The 21,510-nt window shown below is 43.9% G+C and overlaps 1 protein-coding gene across 5 annotated transcripts in view; it reads right to left on the bottom strand.

Annotated features, from left to right (window-relative positions):
• The window catches only part of SASH1 (SAM and SH3 domain containing 1), a 261,529-nt gene that overhangs the window by 5,142 nt on the left and 234,877 nt on the right, over positions 1-21,510 (bottom strand). For all 5 annotated transcript variants that reach the window (XM_069598656.1, XM_069598655.1, XM_069598657.1 and 2 more), the window contains 8 exons: positions 20,727-20,801; positions 19,094-19,237; positions 15,542-15,677; positions 14,128-14,297; positions 13,198-13,407; positions 12,233-12,383; positions 6,786-6,899; positions 1,751-2,883 (listed from right to left, as the gene is read on the bottom strand). In XM_069598656.1, the coding sequence (XP_069454757.1) occupies positions 1,751-2,883; positions 6,786-6,899; positions 12,233-12,383; positions 13,198-13,407; positions 14,128-14,297; positions 15,542-15,677; positions 19,094-19,237; positions 20,727-20,801 (2,133 nt within the window). The remainder of the gene's footprint in view (positions 1-1,750; positions 2,884-6,785; positions 6,900-12,232; positions 12,384-13,197; positions 13,408-14,127; positions 14,298-15,541; positions 15,678-19,093; positions 19,238-20,726; positions 20,802-21,510) is intronic.

The following is a 21,510-nucleotide window of genomic DNA, read 5'->3' as shown; positions in this document are numbered from 1 at the left end:
TTATAACAAAGACTCTCAGGAATGCATTAGAACAATTCATGCATTTCCAGGACTAACATACAGCTGCGTCTATTTTCATGTATTTGTCTTCAAAGTCATTTTGATATTGGTAGATGTACTCTGGGCTTTCCCGGTGGCTCAGAGGTAAGGATCCTCTTGCAATGCTGGAGACTCAGGTTCAATCCCTGGGTGGGGAAGATCCTCTGGAGGAGGAAATGGCAACCCACTCCAGTGTTCTTGCCAGGAAAATTCCATGGATAGAGGAGCTTGGCAGACTATAGTCCACAGTGTCTCAAAAGAGCTGAAAAGGACTGAGTGACTGAGCACACACACAGTTCGACATGTTTATATGTGTTTTTCACAAATGAGAAATGAGTTTTCATTATAGTTCTCAATGTTTTTGGTGCAATGGGGGTATTTTATATAATCTTTTATCCCCAGTTACCCATACAGATATCATACAGTATAATTATTATATCTGAATGATGCTAAGTAGCGCTTCAGTCATGTCCAACTCTTTGCGACCCCATGGGACTGGGGCCCACCAGGCTCCTCTGTCCATGGGATTCTCTAGGTAAGAATACTGGAGTGGGTTGCCATTTCCTTCTCCAGAAGATCTTCCTGACCCAGGGGTCAAACCTGCATCTCTTTTATCTCCTGCACTGGCAGGTGGGTTCTTAACCTCTAGTGTCACCTGGGAAGCCCCATTTACATCTGAATCAGCCATGAAATTAAAAGATGCTTACTCCTTGGAAGGAAAGTTATGACCAACCCAGATAGCATATTCAAAAGTAGAGACATTACTTTGCCAACAAAGGTCTGTCTAGCCAAGGCTATGGTTTTTTCAGCAGTCATGTATGGATGTGAGAGTTGGACTGTGAAGAAAGCTGAGCGCTGAAGAATTGATGCTTTTGAACTGGGGAGTTGGAGAAGACTCTTGAAAGTCCCTTGGACTGCAAGGAGATGCAACTAGTCCATTCTGAAGGAGATCAGCCCTGGGATTTCTTTGGAGGGAATGATGCTAAAGCTGAAACTCCAGTACTTGGGCCACCTCATGCGAAGAGTTGACTCATTGGAAAAGACTCTGATGCTGGGAGGGATTGGGGGCAGGAGGAGAAGGGGAAGACAGAGGATGAGATGACTGGATGGCATCACGGACTCGATGGATGTGAGTCTGAGTGAACTCCGGGAGTTGGTGATGGACAGGGAGGCCTGGTGTGCTGCGATTCATGGGGTCACAAAGAGTCGGACATGACTGAGCGACTGAACTGAACTGAGGGCTCCACAGTTTTCGAAGTAGGTTTATATTGATCTTATTAACATTTGCTCCTATTAATACTTCTAAGAGGTACTTATGAAAGTTATTATTAATTCAATTTAACATCCAATGAAATGAAATGGGGATTTGTTAAAGTTTAAATAGAAAGATGGTGAGTAACACATGGAAACTGGAGCTTTGTTTCAGGACCTGGTTCTAGTAATCACAGATAGTTCTTATCGCAAAGAACAGTTGGCCAAAATTAAATACAAACAAGTGAAAGAAGAGAAGGGAAAGAAAAAGAAATCCCCCAAGGCTGTGTTTGCATTTAATCTGGGCACTGTGCTCCCTATTCATCTGGACACCCAGTGCAAGGTGACAAGGGCCCCATGCCCTGCCACTGTCTGCCACCAGCTGCCGTCAGGGGGCAATATCATTGTTCCTGCCTGGCACCCCCAACTTACAGGGGTGGGGGGCCAGGGCCTCGGATACCTTATCAGAATAGGGCTCCTCGGTGAGGTCAATGCCTTCTGCCCGCAGCTTGTTCTCAGTAAGCATTTCCAGGTCCAGCCCGCGGGCGCAGGAGACCTTCCTGGCCAGCGCGGGCCCAAGCCGCACGCCGTGTTCCTGGAGGCTGGCGCTCTCAGGCAGCTCCGACAGCCAGGGTGGTGCCCTGGTGCTTGGCGGGCTGCCTGGCTCGGGCCCCGGGGGAGGCCTGGCCGCTGCCACCGCCGGGGGACAGTCGCTGGGGCCACCAGGGCTGCCCTTTTTAAGTGGCAGGCCGGGTGCGTCGGGGCTGGGGATGCCGGGGGGACCAGGAGGGACAGGATGCAGCCCGTTGGCGAGGCGCTCCCTGCTCTTCTTGGCGGGAACAGGCGGAGGCTGGACAGGAGGTTTGGCCTGCGTTCTGATCTCAGGGCCCCTCTGCTCAGCATCCATGCCTTCTTTGGTGCCCGGGGGGTGATGTGTTCCTTCGAAATCGAGTCCTTTCCTGTGACCCTCCAGAGGCGTCCGTGTTAAACTGGGTTTAATGGCAGGCAGTTGGGTGTCAAAGGTTTTGGGCAAACACGGAGGGGGGGATGTACCCCGTGAAAAGGGCCCCATCAGGCCATCCAGTTTCTTAGTAGTCGTTTTCTGAGGTTCAGAAAATCTCTTGCTTTGGGTCAGTAGCAATGCATTGTCAACAGCAGAATCTTGTTTGGGGCTTGGAACCTTTGTGACGGAGGGGGCTGTCTTTTGTGGCACTTCAGGTACAGTCTGAGGGGAGGGTTCTGTCACCTCGCCAGGCACACCTTTCTCAGGCTCTCCTTGAAGGTCGTCCAGGGAGTGGGACCGGGGCCAAGTCTCCACGGTCTGGGGGCCCTCCAGGGTCTCACAGCTCCGGCAGATGGAAACGGGGAGACTCCTTCGGTTTTTATTCAAATCAGTCATACACGGGGGATCACAGCTCTTGGAAGCGAGAGGGGTGAGACCACCGCCCAGCCTCCCTTCCCCCCCCTGCTTCAAAGCATCCACTGACTTTGTCAAAGGCAAGGTTGGGTAGTTGCCCAGCTGGTTCCTGTTGAAAGACTTCAAGCTGGACTCGGTGGATGACTTGGCAGAGAGGCCGGTTTTCCGAGTCTTGCCTACAAGGCAAGGAGATTTTTACAATCGCATTTTAAAAAGCAAATCAATCAAACTGATGTAAAAGGTGCGCTAACGTTATTGAAATCTCCAACTCCCATATCCCGTTGTGGAATTACACTAAGGACATAGAGTCACCACTGGTGATGGGGAGCTACTGTGGTTCCATTTTTATTCTTTAGAAAGAATTCTTAGTCTTATTAAGGGACTCGGGGAAATGAAAGTTAATTGAGTTATGTGGAAAGAAAATATGCTGTGTCAGGCAATAATATAAATCTAGACCTAATGTCTGTTTGCAGCTGTAGTCAGTGTGGAAGAAGGCATTATCCATATCCCACTAAGGAACCACACTGACGGATTTCTGATTAGAGTACAGTTTCCTAAGACCATGGTTGCAAAGGGGACAGGTTCTTTACGCAGGGGAATCTCCAAACTCCGGGATCAAAGGCCCCATAATCTGAGGTGGAACTGATGCAACAGTAACAGAAATTAAGCGTGCAATAAATATAATGACCTCGAATCACCCCCAAACCATCCCTCCCTCCATCCTCGTCCATGGAAAAATTGTCTTCCACGAAACCGGTCCCTGATGCCAAAAAAGGTAGGGGACCATTGCTTTAAATGGTATCCCCCCCGCCCAGGTTCACTGGTAACCACTGAACCCTCAAAATGTCTTTCAAGCCCTCACTGCTTTGTGTTTTGTTCAAGCGTGTAAAATAAATGTATCCTGCAAACCGTCAGCCAATCCTGGTAACAATGAGTAAACAAGCTTAGGTAAGCCTACTGCCAGTGAGCCTTTAAGATACCAATACGGTTCTAATAACAAGTGAAGCGACAGACCTCATTAAAGTAAACTGTCAGGCTGATAACTAAACTTATCAACCAGCCACAGTCTACTTAACAATCGCTGACTGATACTAACTGCTTCCGCTGCTTGATGAACAGAGCTGCTCGCTGCGTAACACCGAGTAACTGTAACACTGAGTGCATCTGATCCCCATCCACTTAGGACTCCCTTTCTGTTTGAGACAGTGAGCCATCTGGAATTTCCTATGGACTACCTCTGGGCTGTTAGGACAGGGAAACAATGAACAAGACTCACGGCCCTCAGATGGTCCTCCCTCTTGATATCGCTCTGTCCTTCGGTCATGCAGCTGAGGCATTTAAGATACCGCTCGCTGCTCGTGTGGCCCTGATGGATGGTCTACCTGGTAAATTGTTTTCCTTATGGACCTAATAGTTCCCAACACTCAAATGTTGGTTTTTATTGCAAAAAGGAAAGGACATAGGAGACACACAATTTCAGTTTTATGGCTGCAGGTATTTTAGAAGGAATTTATTCACCTCACACCGCAGTCAGCAGAGGCTAACTGGAAAGGAGAACGGTGAAGAGGTCAGAAAGGAAAAAATTACCACGGTGTTCATAATGGTAAGAGAATTGTCTTTTTTCAGAACAGTATACTTTTGAAATCAGTGATTTTCAAAGCAGGAGGATCCTTTGTAATGAAGCTTCATTCATAAAACAGAGCAAAGTTGAAGTGTGGAGGTCGTTCAAGGCTGAGGCCCAGCCCCTCTACTGTGGCCACCATCACTCACCCCACCAAGTGCCCCCTCCAGGCCTCTGGGGCTTGCAGGATCCCAAAGATCATGGATAAAAACCAGAGCTTCAAGCAGCATGAGCTCCCGAATCAGAAGTTACAAACTGCACAAGAGGCACTGCTGCTGTAAACCCGCTGTTTCCTAGTAAAACCAGAGCAAAGTCGTGCAGCTTGGTTTCATGTGTGAAAAAGCAAAGGTTGGGACAGGTACCATATCCTTAACTATTTTGTGGAGAAAGCAGAAAAGTTTGGGCGGAAAATGTCAAAATCTAGTTTGAAAACATCTTCCTTTTAAAGTGCTTTTAGTTGATTTGAATTGTGGACTTCTAGCCATTTCCTATGCACACTGTATACTTCTACTCAGCAAAGTGAAATTGACGGTTGATCCCACTGGTCCAAAACCTATTTATTGAATGTCTTTTCATTAAACTATGAAATGCATTAAACTATGGAAGATATAAGTAAACCACTGATTCAAACTGAGTCCATCATTTGTAGTGGGTATGGGACCTACTCTGTGAACTAAAGTTATTCTCCAATAACTTTCAAAAACTAGACCATGAGGAGGGCTGGCCCAACGTGTGAAGTTTTGGGCACCATAACTCTGAGCCCCTAGTCATGCATGCTCTCTGAGTGGGAAGGAAGTACCATATCAGATGTGGGTAATTATACTCTTTCTGTCTAGCTGGTCTGAAGTTTTGAGATTTTTTTTGTCTAATGAAAATGTAATATTTATGATTTAATCATGTACTCTTCATTTAGAGATCTAGCTTTCAAAACAATGAAGCAATATTTGAATAAAGTCAGACTTTTCACATTATTTTAATATGAATTTAGATATTTTCCTACTGAAATGATGACATACTGCTGCCATGATGTATCTGTTTATGGAAGGAGTCATTCTGCTATTGCGGTCCCCGATTTGAATGTTCAGGGCCAGCCCTGCTTAGGTTTACTGTCTATTTAAGAAGAAAAACTGAGGTGATGGATGATAATGATCTGAAGAAACCAAACTTTCATGCCCTAGTTTTGTAACAATGTTCTCAGCGGGGCTTCTTGAAATTCTCATATTGAAATGAGAGACTCATGAACAAGAGTCCTAAGCCCTAGGATATTCCTGCTCCTCAGACCAAATAAGCAAACAAATAGGCAGAGATCTTTTATGGAATATGTTGCCTTTTTCCTTGTTCCCGAAATAGGTCAGCCTTCTTTCATCCAAACTATGATTTGTGAAGGTACTTATGATAACATACACAAACTATATATATAACATATACAAACAAATCCCTTCTGGCTTGAAGTTCAACTAAGCCCAGATATCCCTGGCTGATGCATGACGACATTAAGTAGTTAAGAGTTTGGGCTTGAAAATGCTTATGGTATTGGAAAATCAGGTCTAAAATACTGTTTATCATTCGGATTTCCCTGGCAGTTCAGTGGTTAAAACGCTGTCTTCCAATGCACAAGGCTCAGGTTCCATTATTTGTCGGGGAACTAAGATCCCACATGCTATATGGGGTGGCAAAAAAAAAAAAAAAAAAACAAGAAAACTGTCTTTCATTGACTGCAAGACCATTAGGAGCCAGAGCGGTGCCAAGAGGAAGAGAACAAGAGCTTCAGTTGTTGTTGTTTCTCTTTAGCATCTTCACTTAAAAGATATGCACTGCAGGATTTGAGCGATAATTAGCAAATTGCATACATATGCACCTAGCCCACTGCCTCATTCATAATCAGTGTTTACAAAATGCTAGGTATTTCTGATATATTATTACTTTTAAGTCTTAGAACAAGCTATAAAAGAGAAACTCATATTACCGATTTTAGAGGTAAGAGCAAGGGATGGTTGGAGATGTAATTTGACCCAAGTCTTTGGCTATGCACTCCAGGTCTCCCCACTCTAAACCCCCTTGACTTTTTTCATGGTCCAGAGGTAGAAGGAGGGCTAATCTCCGAGAGTTGCAAGACAATGGGAAGTTTGGGGTCCCTTTCTCTAACACATAAGTTTAAGCTCTTTCCAGTTAGGTGCTGCTGCAGGATGGAAGAGTAACTAATGAAAAGATCTCTCTACTCATCTCTCAGCATCATCCATTCCCCAGATTCTTGAGAGATTTTCCTCCCACCTAAGGATCTGAATCAAGCACCAGTTAGTTGCCCTGGAAAAGCTCCTCTCCCTATTTGTAGTTTTCTCAAAAGCAATGGCTCAGGCTGCGGAAGAAAGATAGTCATTAGCCAAAGCACAGACACCAAGAAATGGCCCAGAAGGCTTGCGTATGACATGCAGCTGTGATTATCTGTGCTGACAGTACCATTTTCCAAATTCTCACTGCTTTCATAGCATCCTGAGTCTCGTGGAGAGCATCCGCTCAAGCCCTGGCTGTCAACAAGCAGCTTCTCCTGGGATCCGGACTGGTCGCTGTTACCTAGAGAAGATGAACACATGGCATGGGATTGTAACGGGAATGAAAAAAAAAACTGCAGTTTTCAAATCCATCGCATCCCAATTTTATCCTCAGTTCTCACCATACATTTTTGAAGACTTAGATTCTGGACGAAAACGAAATTAAATGAGTGAGATCAGGACATTTTTCTTTTCAAATCAAGTATCATGGGAAGCTAAGGCTGGAGAGAGAGCACAGAGGTGAAATACATCAATGCCTTCTAAGTCACTCGGAGTTTAACTGGCCTCAGGTCAACCAGGGAAAGGAGAAATTCAGAGCATCGTATCAAAAGTGGGGGAAAAGCAACCACAGTCCTTTCTGAGGGCTGATACCACCAAGCAGGAGCAGAGAGTGAATAAATGGGCTTTTCACAAGGAGGCATTAGGCTGTATGCTTTGTAGAGATCTAGAAGATTTGTGCCTCAAATAAGTTCCCACCTTTCCAAGTTTGGGAGCTGATATAAAAGTGAGCGTCAGACCTCCCTGGTGTTATAGTGGAGTAAGAATCTGCCTGCCACTTCAGGAGACATGGGTTCGATCCCTGGCCTGGAAGGATCCCACATGTTGTGTAGCAACTAAGCCCCTGCCCCACAACAACTAAAGCCCGCATGCCTAGAACCCGTGCTCTGCAACAGCTGAAGCCACCACAATGAGAAGCTTCTCATGAAGGGAGCAAGGCTGCCATAAAGGGGACACAAACCCCTAAACCCATGAGGAGTGAGTGAGTGAAGTCGCTCAGTCATGTCCGACTCTTTGCGATCCCATCGAGTATAGCCTATCAGGTTCCTCCATCCATGGAATTTTCCAAGCAAGAGTACTGGAATGGGTTGCCATTTCCTTCTTCAGAGGATCTTCCCAACCCAGCGATCGAACCCAGGTCTCCCACATTTCAGGCAGACACATTTACCGTTTGAGCCACCAGGGAGATTAACCCAAGAGGGGCCAGGGGCAAATCCTTTTGCTGCCAATAGGTTGGAGGGTTCTTCCTCCTTTTTCCTTTTCCCTTTGTCTTGGGTTAGCATTTCTATTTCTGCACACAAAAGGTATGACAGGAAAAGCTGAAAACACCCTCCAGAATACCCTTAAGGTGGGTGCCGGAAGGCTGGACGTCCTCATCCTAAGGAATCCTCTTAGAGAGAAGCATCACATGCTTTCTGCTGAAAGTCAGCCTACAGAAAATCACATGGGAAGTCACATGGGCCTTCATCACCCAAGCTGTGCAGCTCTGCACATTCTATAAACGGCACAGCTGACCTTATGCAGGTTCAAGGTTACAGGGAGATCATCTTTCAATCATAAGGTGGACCAAATGCTTGGTCGATAAACAGGAAACAAAACATTTTCTACATAAAATAAGTAGTTGATGATGAATGGCTTTATTTTTCTTTTCACTTCCCCTCCTCCATCTCTCTCTCTCTCACACACACACAAAACCAGAAATCTGATGTCTCTTCTCATCATTAAAAAAAAGTTGTGGGAAGACTGAGGGCTGCCAGATAAACACCAGCGGTTCCTACTGTCCACTGACCACTTCCTGTTTGTATTTCTCACAAGGAAAGCACTTTATAACAGAAATCTTGGCATATAAGCCCTTGAATTAGAGCACCAAAATAAAAATGCTATTTTTAAAGTGATTAATGTAAAATTAACTAATTGGTAGCACAAGAGCAAACCCTTCCCTTCCTCCACACTGAAACTGGAACATCTAGCGTGGTGTCCTCATTGTATGGACGAGTCTGTAGATTTGGAATAGCCTCTGTTCTAGCCTAGCATGTTATTTAGGAAAATGATACTTGTAAAATGAGGGCTTTGAGCTATCAGTTACAACCTAGGAAGAGGAATCAATGCAGTTTGTCCCTGGTGAGATAGGTCAGTGCATTGCAGCGGCCAAACCAGACTCCAAAGTGCTGACCAATGGGAATAAAACAGAAAAGTTGTCCCCATCATTGCAGGAAAATGAGGACTGTGCCTGCAACTTTGGGGATGCCAGCCTACCACACAGCAGCATAATAACCTGAAGTTATTATGGGGAGTAAAGGGGTCCTTTGCAGTGCCTGAAAATGGCAAATCAGTTTATAAAATCAGGAGACATATGTCAAGGAGATAGAGCCACTTTCTTCTTTCTCAAGGACATAGAGCCACTTTCTTCCTGAAGAATCCAATCAGCAGCTACTTGCAGGAATCCCACTATCAAATTTAGCAAAATTCCTTAAAACTAAAAGCCAGTGTTTCCCAGGCAGGTTGTCCTTCCTTAGGGAGAATGAAGGGGAGGGGTATCTTTTAGATGGACTGCAGACCAAGGCCTTTTCCTCTCCCCACACTCACTAACATTAATGCCAAGGCACAAAGGAAGAAAAAAGTGAGCTAGACTCATGAACATTCTCACAGTCAAGTGAGAATGAAGCACTGGGCTTGGGGCTAAAACTTCATTTGGACACGACCTGAATTTGGACTAAAGCTTTCCTCCATCTCATCACACACACACATACACACACACACACAGAGGAAGGAAAAACATGCTAAGACATTGATGAGACATCCAAACATCAAAAGGTACTTATGCCGTGAGGACATGTGCCATTTTTCTGGAGTGTAGTTCTCTTGGAAAAAGAATGGGATTGTTGGATAGCAGGCCTTCCAATGGCCTTGCAAATTTATGTCTTTAAAAAGCAAGGATTGAAGTACAACAAAATGTTAACTTTAGTTGGATTGAGGCAGTGGATATCAGAGAAGGCAATGGCACCCCACTCCAGTACTGCTGCCTGGGAAATCCCATGGGCGGAGGAGCCTGGTGGGCTGCAGTCCATGGGGTTGCAAAGAGTCGGATACAACTGAGCAACTTCACTTTCACTTTTCACTTTCATGCACTGGAGAAGGAAATGGCAACCCACTCCAGTGTTCTTGCCTGGAGAATCCCAGGGACGGGGGAGCCTGGTGGGCTGCCGTCTATGGGGTCGCACAGAGTTGGACATGACTGAAGTGACTTAGCAGCAGCAGCAGGCAATGGGTATGTGGATTTGTTTTATTTTTCTCTGTACTTTCCCACCTATTTGACATAATTCCTGATTACAATTCTTATGAAAATGATTTTCTTAAAAGACAGCTTTCATTTGGCAGAAAAAGGAGAATGGGTTTGGGATCAGTGGAAGGAATTGCTCTGGCACAATGTGAGTCTTTCCTGAATGGAGGAACCCTGTGGGAAGGCTGGCATTCCCCGTGCACAGATGCAGTGAGAGAAGCTGGACCCTCCTGACTGCCAAGCAATGATGCAGGTGTGTCTCTTGCTTCTGAGGGAGCTGAGCTGGAAGATGAGTGAGACATCTCAGATCTCAGCAGATCTCTGGATCTGTTAACTCTAACAGAAACTGATGTGTTCCTCTAAGTTATCAGTTACTTAGCGTACTTCTAAAATACAACAAATTTAGAATTGCTGAGTGTAGAATATTCTCATCCTAGGATAATCCTGGATCCAGGCTCTCGGTGCTCACTGGCACCCTTGAGTCCTCTAACGCCTCTATTTTAGAACCACTAAAAAGAAGTACCACATTATATATAAACGATGTTCTAAACAGTGGCACAGCACCGATTCAAAATGAGATTTATGAAGAAGCAGTGAGGCTTCCTTAGACAGCTGGGTGGGCATCATGACAGGCAAAGATCCCCTTACCTATAAAATATCCCTGGGGGGGATCTCAGGACATGATGGCAGGAAGGACAAGGAGCCCCAGCCCTTGAGACAGATCCTGCCTTATATACTCAGAATTCAGCTTTGCTCCTTCTATGTTTGAGTGCTAGAGGAAACATAACGGATGGGGTTTATCAACCAGCTGTTCTCAGTGGCTGAGGAAGAGCAAATGAACTATTTTATAGAGCAGATGTGGTCCAGGAGACTAGATAATTAAACATTAATTGATATTAATTGATATTAATATAGCTGGTCAGCCTCACCAGGCACTGGGCCAGGCTCTGACACAACCTGGTCACAGGGCAACCCCTCACCCACGGTGTCTCCTGGGAAACTCCAATCCTAAAGAGACCCGGTTATAAATTGATATTAACTACGGAACACAATTCCCTCCAAATCTATCCCCAAAGGCAGTGTGTTTATCTAGGGTTCAGACACCTATTTGACGGTGTGTCATCAGTTAATTTAGAGGGACAACCTATTAATCAGAAGTGAATTTAACTGTACTGAGACACTTACTTCTGTGTCTCTTGAGCCTGGTACATTCAGTAATGCACAATTTTTTTTCCACCATTAACCATGGGTTCGGTGTGTCTTTTAGCAATGGAAATGCTATTAGCTACTGATATCCCTGAAGCAGAACACACGAAAGAAAATACATTTGAATTCAATCACTGGAAAGGATGCTTCCCCCTTCATGATGAATAATCTCAGGAATATTTTTGATGTCAGAGTGAAGAATAAAGCACAAGATAAGACTGGGTTAATGGAGCAAAGGATACAGTGTATTCAAATAGACTACATAAAAGCTGTGAGCTCACTGAATTCTGTTCATGGACTGTAAAAATGAGCTATCATTTTGGCTGAGAAGTCGCAACATGGAATTCTCTGCTCTACATACTCACTGGAGATGATTCCCTGCTTCTTTAATGCAAGCTGATGAATTTCATTTATTCATTAACTAATTCATTCAATCAGAAAACAACTCCTCATGTGCTTTGAGAAGTAATTAACCCTTGGCAAGACAGGATACCCCAAGTCTGTCAGTCACTTTTGCACCTGGGTATCTTAATGACCTCCTAAAGGCTGTATATCCCACCAGCCCCCAAGGTGGCTTAAACTATGTCTTAAGTCCAAAAAGAAAAAAAAAGAAAGAAAGAAAAATACAATTCAATTCTCAGTGAAAAAGTACTGGGTAGTAAGGTTTTCTTTTGCTCCTGCATTGGCATTGGGAATCTATGTCTTTGTGCTGTTTGACATAATACAAAATTGACCTTGGCTTTGGAAAGAGTAGGGCTTGCCTGGTGGATCAGATGGTAAGGAATGAGCCTGCAATGCAGGAGACCCTGGATTCAATCCCTGGGTCAGGAAGATCCCCTGCAGAAGAAAATGGCAACCCACTCCAGTATTCTTGCCTGGAACATTCCACAGACAGAAGAGCCTGGTGGGCTACAGGCTATGGGGTAACAAAGAGTTGGACACGACTCAGTGACCAACACATTTTTCAAAGAGCAAGATCAAATGAGGGACTCTGGGGACCTAAGCACATATTAGCAGCTTATGGGATGCCTCCTGGTGACCTGAGAATGTGATGGATCTCACTGAACACATCTGGGCTGTGAGGGACTTACTGTCATATTCCTGTAACAGCTCCACTGCTGTCAAGAGAACAGCTCTGTGCTCTGGGTCCCTGATATTTAACTCGTCCAAGTCTTCCTCCTCTAGGAGCTTAAAGGTGTCCAGATCTTCATAGCCATTGAACAAGAAAGTGGGCATGTGCTCCTGGGAGAGAAATAAGACAGAAAAGAGTCAGCAGCTCAGCCACATGGTCCACGACCAACAACCATCCTCAAACCCCTTAACTCTTTTTCCATAGCCACTTTTATGTTAATTCAAAAATTAATAAGTATCTTTCTAACAGTCTGTACCCTCTAGTTCTATAGCTCAGGGGGCAAGCGGGGCACTTCACTAACCTTGGGCTAAGAAAGTGTACACTGAAAGCTGAGGTGGACTCCACTGGCCTGCATTTTAATTGTGCCCTTGCTATGAGCTGATGCCTGCAATGCCACCCAGTGTGTGGTGGAGGAGACACTTCTTTCATCTGGAGCCACTGAAACCCAGCTCAGAGAGACCTGTGACTTCCCCAGGAGCAAGATAGCTTTGCAAGGAGGAAACAGGTCATACCATGTAGACCCACCCTACTAGATGCTGGGGATAATGGTGGTGGGGGGGGGGGGGGGGGCGGGGGGCGGGCAGGGAGAATCCTCAAGGCCTCTGTGAGGCCAATCAGGATGCCAGGAACCTGTGCTTACTGCCTTTCCTGGTGGTGGCTTGAAGCTCACAGCTCTTTGAAAGTTGCTCTTTGGACTAGGAGGAAATTTCAACCGGAGTTTACTCTATCACCCTCAAGGGAAGTAAAGGATAGTGTTACAGTGCTGGATACTAATTCTATAGGATAATGGTACTCATCATGGCCATGGGTCATCCTTCTTGGACGACACAGATCACCCCGCCCTTCCCTGAAGGTGCCCTTGCTTGCTTAGTTTAAGAGAAAGTAATGTGGGATCGGGTGGGGCCAGAACAGGACGGAACTGACTTTGAGGTTGATCCGATCCAGGAGGTCCTCCACCGACTTAGGCTGGGGGGGTCTCCCTTTCCTCCTCCTCCTGGTGGCACGCTTGGGCTTCTCCTCTTCCTCGTTGAGCACGTCCACGTAGATGAATTTGAACGTGCCCACCTTGTTGTTCAGCAGGCCCATCCAGGTGCCCATGGGGGGTTTGCTGATTATATCAATGATGTCTCCTTTCTGTGGCCCAGGGAAGAAGGATCTTTCCATTAGGTACATTTCCAAGCATGAACCATCAATCCATCAGAAGTGTCAATCATGCGATGTTGAAGACACTATGAAGACTAGAATCAGGGCTCCACGAGTCACCTGATGTAATTGGGAGTACGGCAGAGACCACAGAGAAAACTCCTGATTGTGCAGGATCCCACGAAGGCCTGAGATCCCATCCCCTCAGGGCTCACGGCTGGGTGGGCACCTGGCTCTCTGAAGGCCTTGCCCTCACCCAGAGAGCTCCTACTTCTTGGAGAAAAAATTCCCACCAATCAGAGGTCAGTGGTAACTCCTGCTCTGTACTCGCTTCATACATTTTGTGAAATCCCATCTGCTCCATAAGGATGTCACTGATCACATCAATGAAGTCAGTCATGTCTTTTCAGTTGGCAAAAGCACTGAGACTGGAAGGTGAAAGGCAGTGGGAATTCTAGAGGGAAGCTGGGGTCAGAGGACAGGGCCAGCGTGGCGATAAGACAGAATTAACACAAGGCCTGCCTCTATCCCCAAAGGCTGGCTGGTTCTCTGGTTTATCACTGCAGAAGAGACCAGTTTATCAAAGGAGCAGCAGATACGTTGGCCAGTCTGCACCACAAGAGCTCAGCATTTAACACAAAGGAGAAGAGAATGGCTCCTAAAGCCACAAGGCACCCGAGGTGACTGCTCTGAGGTCAAGTAAACACACACCTTGAGCTTGAGCGAGTCTGTGTCGTAGGGGCTGGGTGTGAAGTCGGTGTGCACCCTGGCGCGCCCACAGAACGGGCCCCGGTATGGGGGCTCCTCGTCATCACCATCTTCCGACTTGACACTCTCCCTATTGCTGGTCGAGGAATCGGTGGTGCTCACTGTCTGACCACCTGTAGGGAACACACGCAGAACTTGGGTCAACGCAAATTTCCTGCACAGCAAAGCTGGCAACTCTGAAGCTATCACAGACTAGGAAGGTAAGAGCCAGAGGAAGGCAGTCATGAGCCTGACCTGAGCAGAGGCCAGGGGACGATCTGAGTTTTCTGAGTGTTCTCCCTAATCAAGCCCCTAAATGGACAGGGGACTCCAGCACGTTATCTTTATAACCAGGGAAGCCAGGTGACATGGAAACTGTCTGATAGAAGACACCGGCCTTAACCTTCATAACCTCCCATTTGTCAGGCATACTGTCTTCACCCCGTTTTACAGATGAGGAAGCTCAAAGAGGTCAAGTAACTTGCCCAAAGCCAGATTCTTTTAAGCTGTGGGTTTAAACTTGGTCTCTTCCCCCATGCTCAGCCAACACCACCACTGGGTTAGGAGTGGTTGAACAGTGTGTGTTTCAGGGACATTTGTCATTCTCCTCTCATCTCTTTTTTTTTTTTTCCTGGTTCTTAGTTGACGAAAACTAAGGTTACTAATAAAGTTTTCATCAACATTTTGTATTCATAAAAGTTAAGAAGACATTAGCTTTCTTTGTAAAACCAGAAAATTATTGGGAAGTCCCACTGCACCAAATGCATCAGGGGAAAATAATGTCACGTTATTGTGTTGAATTCTACACTAAAACATTTTTTTGATTAAAGACTGCCAATTGGAGAGAAGCATTTCTCTTCTCTTTTACTAAACCCCCACAAACATGCTAATAAAGGAACTGGATTTACCATGACAACATGCAGAGGGCAATGCACTGAGGAGAGATTTCTACCAAATTCTCTGAGATGAAAAAGTGGTCAGAAGATCGCTGGTTGCTATTGCAGGTGGAAGGTGTGCCCAGAGGTCAGCAAAGCAATGTGTGCGCTGCAGAACCCTGGTTATCTCCCTTTATTCTGCTGGTCATTGTTATCAGTGTTTCCCCTTGACTTCCTCCCTTCAGTCTCCATATCTTCCGCTAACATGCTTTCCTCTCTCCCCTCCAACCAAAATCATTACCCTCTTGTTTATGCTACTGCTAGACATCGGCTACTAAACGAATAGGACTCTAGGGCCAGGTATTTTTCAGGTCTGTCTTCATAACAGCACCCTAAGGGTAAGAACTCGGTCTTATTTATCTTTAAATTGCCTGAACCTGACACTCAGTAAAAGTCTGGCTTAGACGCCAAGGAAATCATCTATGATTGCAAACTGGACGCACTCATCGAGCTTTGACCGCTCAGAGAACTCCGCAGACTCTCCACAGAACCTCCGGCTTTGAGCTTGGGCTTGTCCACGTGTTCACTGTCAGGCTGAGAGGACGGAGGGGAGCCCGGCATCCCATCAAGGCCTGAATCCTGAAAGGAGTTTCGACAAAATCACACTTCGTCAGAGGGGGTGTGTATCTTTTTGTAATACACAGCTGTTTAGCAACGAAATCAATCGAATTCATCTTTATACTCATGTCTGATGCTTTACCCAAAATACACCTTCTTTTTAATCTATATCCTGTTTCATCTTCAAGTTTCAGCTCACATAACTATTAATTAAGCACTCAAAATGTGTTTTTCATGCTCTAACAGATGTTCTTGAAAAAAAAATCTCTCTACCTTGGAGACAAAACATTTTGTTAAAGCCTTAGAGACTCTTTGTATACTCCCTAGTTCAGTAATAAAGTGTTAGCAGGGCAGTCATGTCCAACTCTTTGCAACCCCATGTACTGCAGTCCACCAGGCTCTTCTGTCCATGGAATTCTCCAGGCAAGAATACTGGAGTGGGTAGCCATTCCCTTCTCTAGGGGATCTTCTCAACCCAGGGATCGAACCTGGGTCTCCCACATTGCAGGCATATTTTTTACCATCTGGGCCACAAAGCTGGACCTCAAATGTAGATCAAATACAATCCACTAGTGATGTAGTATCCAGAAGTACTATCAGAAAATAATTTTATCTATTTGAAGGGAAATTTCTACATTAAAAAAAAAAAGTGTATTCCTTGGTTTTGTTTTTAAAAATAGAGATCAGATTTTTATATTTCTGTTTACACAAATTATTGAAATTGGCTAATAAAATACCCACTTAGGACCCAGATACACAGTTGACCCTTGCACAACACAGGGGTTAGGGGTGCAGTTGGCCCTCTTTATCTATAGTTCCACATTTGTGGATTCAGACAACCATGGGTTGTATGTATAGTGATAGTGTTTACTACTGAAAAAAATCCACCCATGAGCTGACCTGTGCAGTTCAAACCTGTGTTGTTCAAAGGTCAGCTGTACCTCAAACATACCATTTTTCTATCTATAATACAGTTTCCATAAGTCACCCTACGAGTTTAGCTTCATTGACTTCTTTTAGTTTGTTGTTAGTAAAAAGCTGTCAAGCCTCTTTCAGATCTGAATACAGGCAGAAGTGACTCGGCAGAACTTCTCACTTTCGGGGTGGCTCGGTATCCATTAATTTGGCAGGCCCTTATCTGCACGTGTAACTGTTACATGCTTATTTGATTTGAAGTGCTATATAGACAGACACTGTCACATTTTTTAAAGTCTGCAGTCAGAATGGTCTACTTGCCCAAACAGAACAGTCTCTGTCATACTACACAGCCACGTGAGCACAAAACCATCTAAACGAAACCTGTTATTTGCATAGTGCCGAATCATCAGAAGGGCTCTGAGAGATTCTGCGGGGCCCTGCAAACTTTTAAGGACAATCAAAAGGGCAGCTTCTGATCCAAAACATACTTCTGCTTTCCATTTAAGAAAAGAGAGCAAACAACCTCAGCAACAATAATAAAGAGAGGCGCATTATTAGGAAGTTACTGAAGCTGCAAAGGATAAATTCCTGAGGAGGTTGGTTTTCATTCCTCTTTTCTGAATCATAAAATAAACCACCTATCCAATTAAAATCTTCTAAAAATTCTTCTGGAAAAAAAATCTCACAGTTTGAAAAACAGCAATATGAAATATACATCTCTGATAGTGTATGTTCATAAGGCTCTTAAAAATTATTAATTCATTCATCACATTTATTGAATACCACAGGCACTATTTCAGATGCTGGGCATATAGCAGGAACAGAGCAGACAAAAATCCTTATCAGAAGAGTTGATATATTTATTAGGAAGATTTTTTTTAAGCCTTACAATGTTAATTTCCTTTCTCCAAAAAGCACTATAATGATTCCTTATTTTTTGCTTATGTGAAATGACTGTTCTAAATAAACAGGAAAATAAAAATACAAGGCATCTATACAGCAGTAAAATTACAGAGAAATGCTCAAAATTACATGAAAGCTATATGCTAATGATCCACAAAGCAAAAAAACAAACAAACAAACAAAAAAAAAACCCCAGGAATATGTTTACAAGAGCTTTTAGTAGATATTTCAATCTGGGGGAAAAAATCAACTAAATAATAAGTGCTTTAAATCCATGCTTTCATTGGCATGTAGTCTGTCTCATAGAAGCATCTGCAGTCTGCCTCATTGCTGGGTAGAAATATAGACTTTCCATCACTTCCACATCCATAGGGACAAGAAAGGAAAAGAATAAGGGTAACATCCAGGGAGTTTGGAGGAAGCCAGACATCCCCTGTAGGTATAACAAGCCACAGGGTCTCAACCTGGGCACTCTGGGTATTTTGCATGATTAATTCTTTGTTGCAGAGGCCTGTCCTGTGCATTGTAAGATGCATCCTCAACACCACTCCATCCTAACCCATTGCAAGTATCAAAACTGTCCCCAGCCGATGCCCTGGGCTTGGTGGGGGGAGCAAAATCACCACCCCACCCCCAATACCCCATGAGAACCACTGTAATAAACAGAAGATGCACAGGCTTTGTTTGAAGCCCAGTGCAGGAGGCTGGGCTAGCTGGTGGTGAGTGATTCAGACATGGATTTTAGCTCACCATGTCCACTAGAGGGCAGCAGCTGAGCAAAAATGTCTGTTTCATTTTGTAGCTAAAGCGGCATTACCTAGGTATTTCAAGTTAAGACAACCAGCTGACACAGGCGGACTTCAACAGACTACAGAAAGAACACTATAAAGGTGTCAGAGGAGAGTGTTTTGAAATTTTAATGGTCAGAATTATCTCAGGCCCAGCTTTCCAAGTGTCTTTATTCCTTCCATCCATAAAAAGAAGGTCATGTTCCTAGTGATGAAATTACAGAGCTGGGGGAGGAGGCGTTGTCAATTCTTTGATATCTTAATGTTTCCAGATAAAGCTATTTAGTGAACACACACATCCCTGCAGAAACACGATTATTATGTAAGTCCTGCAGCTAGGAAACACTTTCTCAGTTTATTTCTCAGACTTGCTATGTGCTGCTAAGAACAACTTACACTACATTTATTTGAAAAGTCTGCTTCATGAGAAAATTTGAGTGTCTCTTTAAGGTTTGATTCTGGTGACATACATTTTGAAGGAAGGGATACTTTAGAAAATAAAATCCTTCCTTTGTTTTCTGAATTTTAGTGCTTATTTTTACTACAGAATAATCATTTCTTTACATGTCTGTCTCTTTTGCTCATCTGTACATAGAACACAAGATCTGATTTGTATTCCCAGCACCAAGCCTGGTGCTCGGATGACCCTAAGTGCTTAATAAATGTTTGCTGAATCCACTGTTTGTCTACACAAACTAGGCATGGTCCTGGAGCCTGGTTAATGCCAATGAATGTATTTAGCACCACTGAAAATCTCAAGACAGACCAACCCCAGCTGTTTTTGTTATGCAAAAGAAGCAGGAGGGTATCTGCTTGACTGCCACATACCTGCTCAGAGACAGAGCTGCTATATTTTTTAGACATTCTCTTCCTCATTGTCTCTTTCACGGATTTCACCTTTTTTCCAAGAGAGATTCGGGAGGCAGTGGGTGATTTGATTACTTCTTTATACACAAAATCTCCTTCTTTACCCTGCAAAACAAAATTTATTAAGTATCTTTAATCACAGAAAATGAAGCACCAAAACAGGTTTTATTATTCAAACCACGAATGTCCTACCTCTCAGCAAAATGTTGGCATGACCCAGGATCTCCACATTTTTCTTATGTTAACTCAGTGCTGTAATTTATCTTTACGATTAAAAATTAAAGCGACTGACTAACTGGCTTATGTTTATTTGTTTAAAGTAGAATATGAGTTAGTTTTATTTAAACTTAGTATGATATATTCTTCTCCTATTGCATTTTTTCCCACCAGTTTAAATACCCAAGGGGACTGTGTTTCATCAATAAAGAATGATTCAGATGAACCAGTGTTCACTTAATCCCAGCAAGAGGAAGAAAAAAAAAAAAACGATAATACTACTGAGTCACCCAAGAAAGGAGTAAGAACAAAACGGCAAATCTTAATCATTAGAGGTCCATCCCCTGAATAGATTTCTATCACTGAAGCATTTCATGTGGTCAACTCCTAACTGTGCATAAATTTAGTTTTCCCTGAACAAGTTCGATTGTAGTCACTTCTCATTCTATTTTATATTGGGGGGGGGGGCTTTCCCTCAGAAAAAGAAAAAAGAAATTATGCTTTTATTTTTTAAAAGATTGACCAGATAAAATTATTGGTTTATGAATCAATAAAATTTGATATCCAAATAAAATAATTTTATTCTCCCAGGAAATTCTGAGACACTACAAAAATATCATAGATGGGTGCTTTAGCTGACACGTGATCATAACGAATATAAAGCACAGAATCCTGATTTCACAGCTTCACAATAAAATGGACAAGGGGAAAACAAAACTGTATGGAAAATACACCAACATCCTTGGGAATCTCAGAAGGTAAAGTTAAAGGAAAACCTGTACACCACAGTGGGGGCCTGACCCCAGATTGTGATTCAGAGACAAGTCTGAAATGGCAGTAACCTTGGCTCAGAGGAGTCTGGTTTGCTTTGGCCCCAAGGGGACTAGGTTCATTTCAGGACACTCCAGATTAGGAAGTCCCAAGCTTAGTGCAGAGATACACATATGGCCTATGATAAGGCTGGTTTTCAGAAATGCTGGCTCATACTCTTGAAACCCAAATCACAGGGCTCTCTCCTGTGGCACTACCCACGTGTAATAGCCACATACACATGCAACTATGGTGAACAGAAAGCTTGGGAGCACCAATGACTAAGACTGCAGAAACCAAACTCCTCTGGACTTGTGATTTGAAGAAACCTGGGAACCAAGACATTAAAGGAATGATGCTCCTGCAAAGAGAGAGATGGTCATCTTCCATTCCATATGAAACCAAAAAGAGGCTTTAAGACAGTGAAACAAGGCTTCTCTCCAAACATGATTTAGGATCCCTGGAGGATGGTTACCTAGTATCGATTCTCAAAAATACTAAATATGAAACTGTGTCCACCACATCACTTGAATGAAAACCTTTTCCCTTGTTTCTGACGTGTACTCACCATTGGGTCCGAATTATTACTGCCGATGTGCAGAGAACGATTTGTCAAGTCAAATCCTCCAAAACTGCAGGTTCTCTGTGGAAAGGAGAAGGCAAGGCAGAAATAATCCAGTTATGTTTAAGTCACCGAACAGGGCACTGACCCAACACGCGTCCCGTTTGCAGAATGTCACTGGACCACAAACGTGTTACAGGATGAGTAAGAAAGGAGAAATGATGAAAAAAACACATGGTTCATGTTATAAGGAGACGTCGTCACTCATTTTGCCCTTCCACGGGCTGCTGGAACTATGCCTGCACCACAGGTTCAGAGTCCCCTTCACATGCAAAAACCAACTGGTTTTATATATATATATATACACACACACATACATATATATATATATATATATATATATATATATACAATGCAAAAATACCAAACATATGTTAATTGCTCAAGATGCCCTGTCTCTTAGCCACAGAATTTCCCTTCTATTCCCCTTAATATTGGCTACAGGAATAATAACGAGGGAACATGTATTCGAAAATCCATGTGCTCAAAGCAGTCTTGGAAACCCAGATCTGAAGTCCACTGAAAGCAGGCCTTTCTAACAGCCTCTTGTTTTGTTTAGTTTTAAATCACTCAGATGGAGGAAAAGTTATGTTTATAAGTAAAGTCCAATCAGGCCCAGAGGATTACTCACTCATTGCTTTCCTGACCTAGCCAAAAATGCTGATAACTCTCCCATCTAACTGCCCAACTTAATCACTTATGACCCTTTCCTCAGAGTGTATGAAGTAAA

The sequence above is a fragment of the Ovis canadensis genome, chromosome 8 (genome assembly GCF_042477335.2).
Source record: "Ovis canadensis isolate MfBH-ARS-UI-01 breed Bighorn chromosome 8, ARS-UI_OviCan_v2, whole genome shotgun sequence".
Taxonomy (NCBI): domain Eukaryota; kingdom Metazoa; phylum Chordata; class Mammalia; order Artiodactyla; family Bovidae; genus Ovis; species Ovis canadensis.
This window is presented reverse-complemented; position numbering and strand designations above follow the sequence as displayed.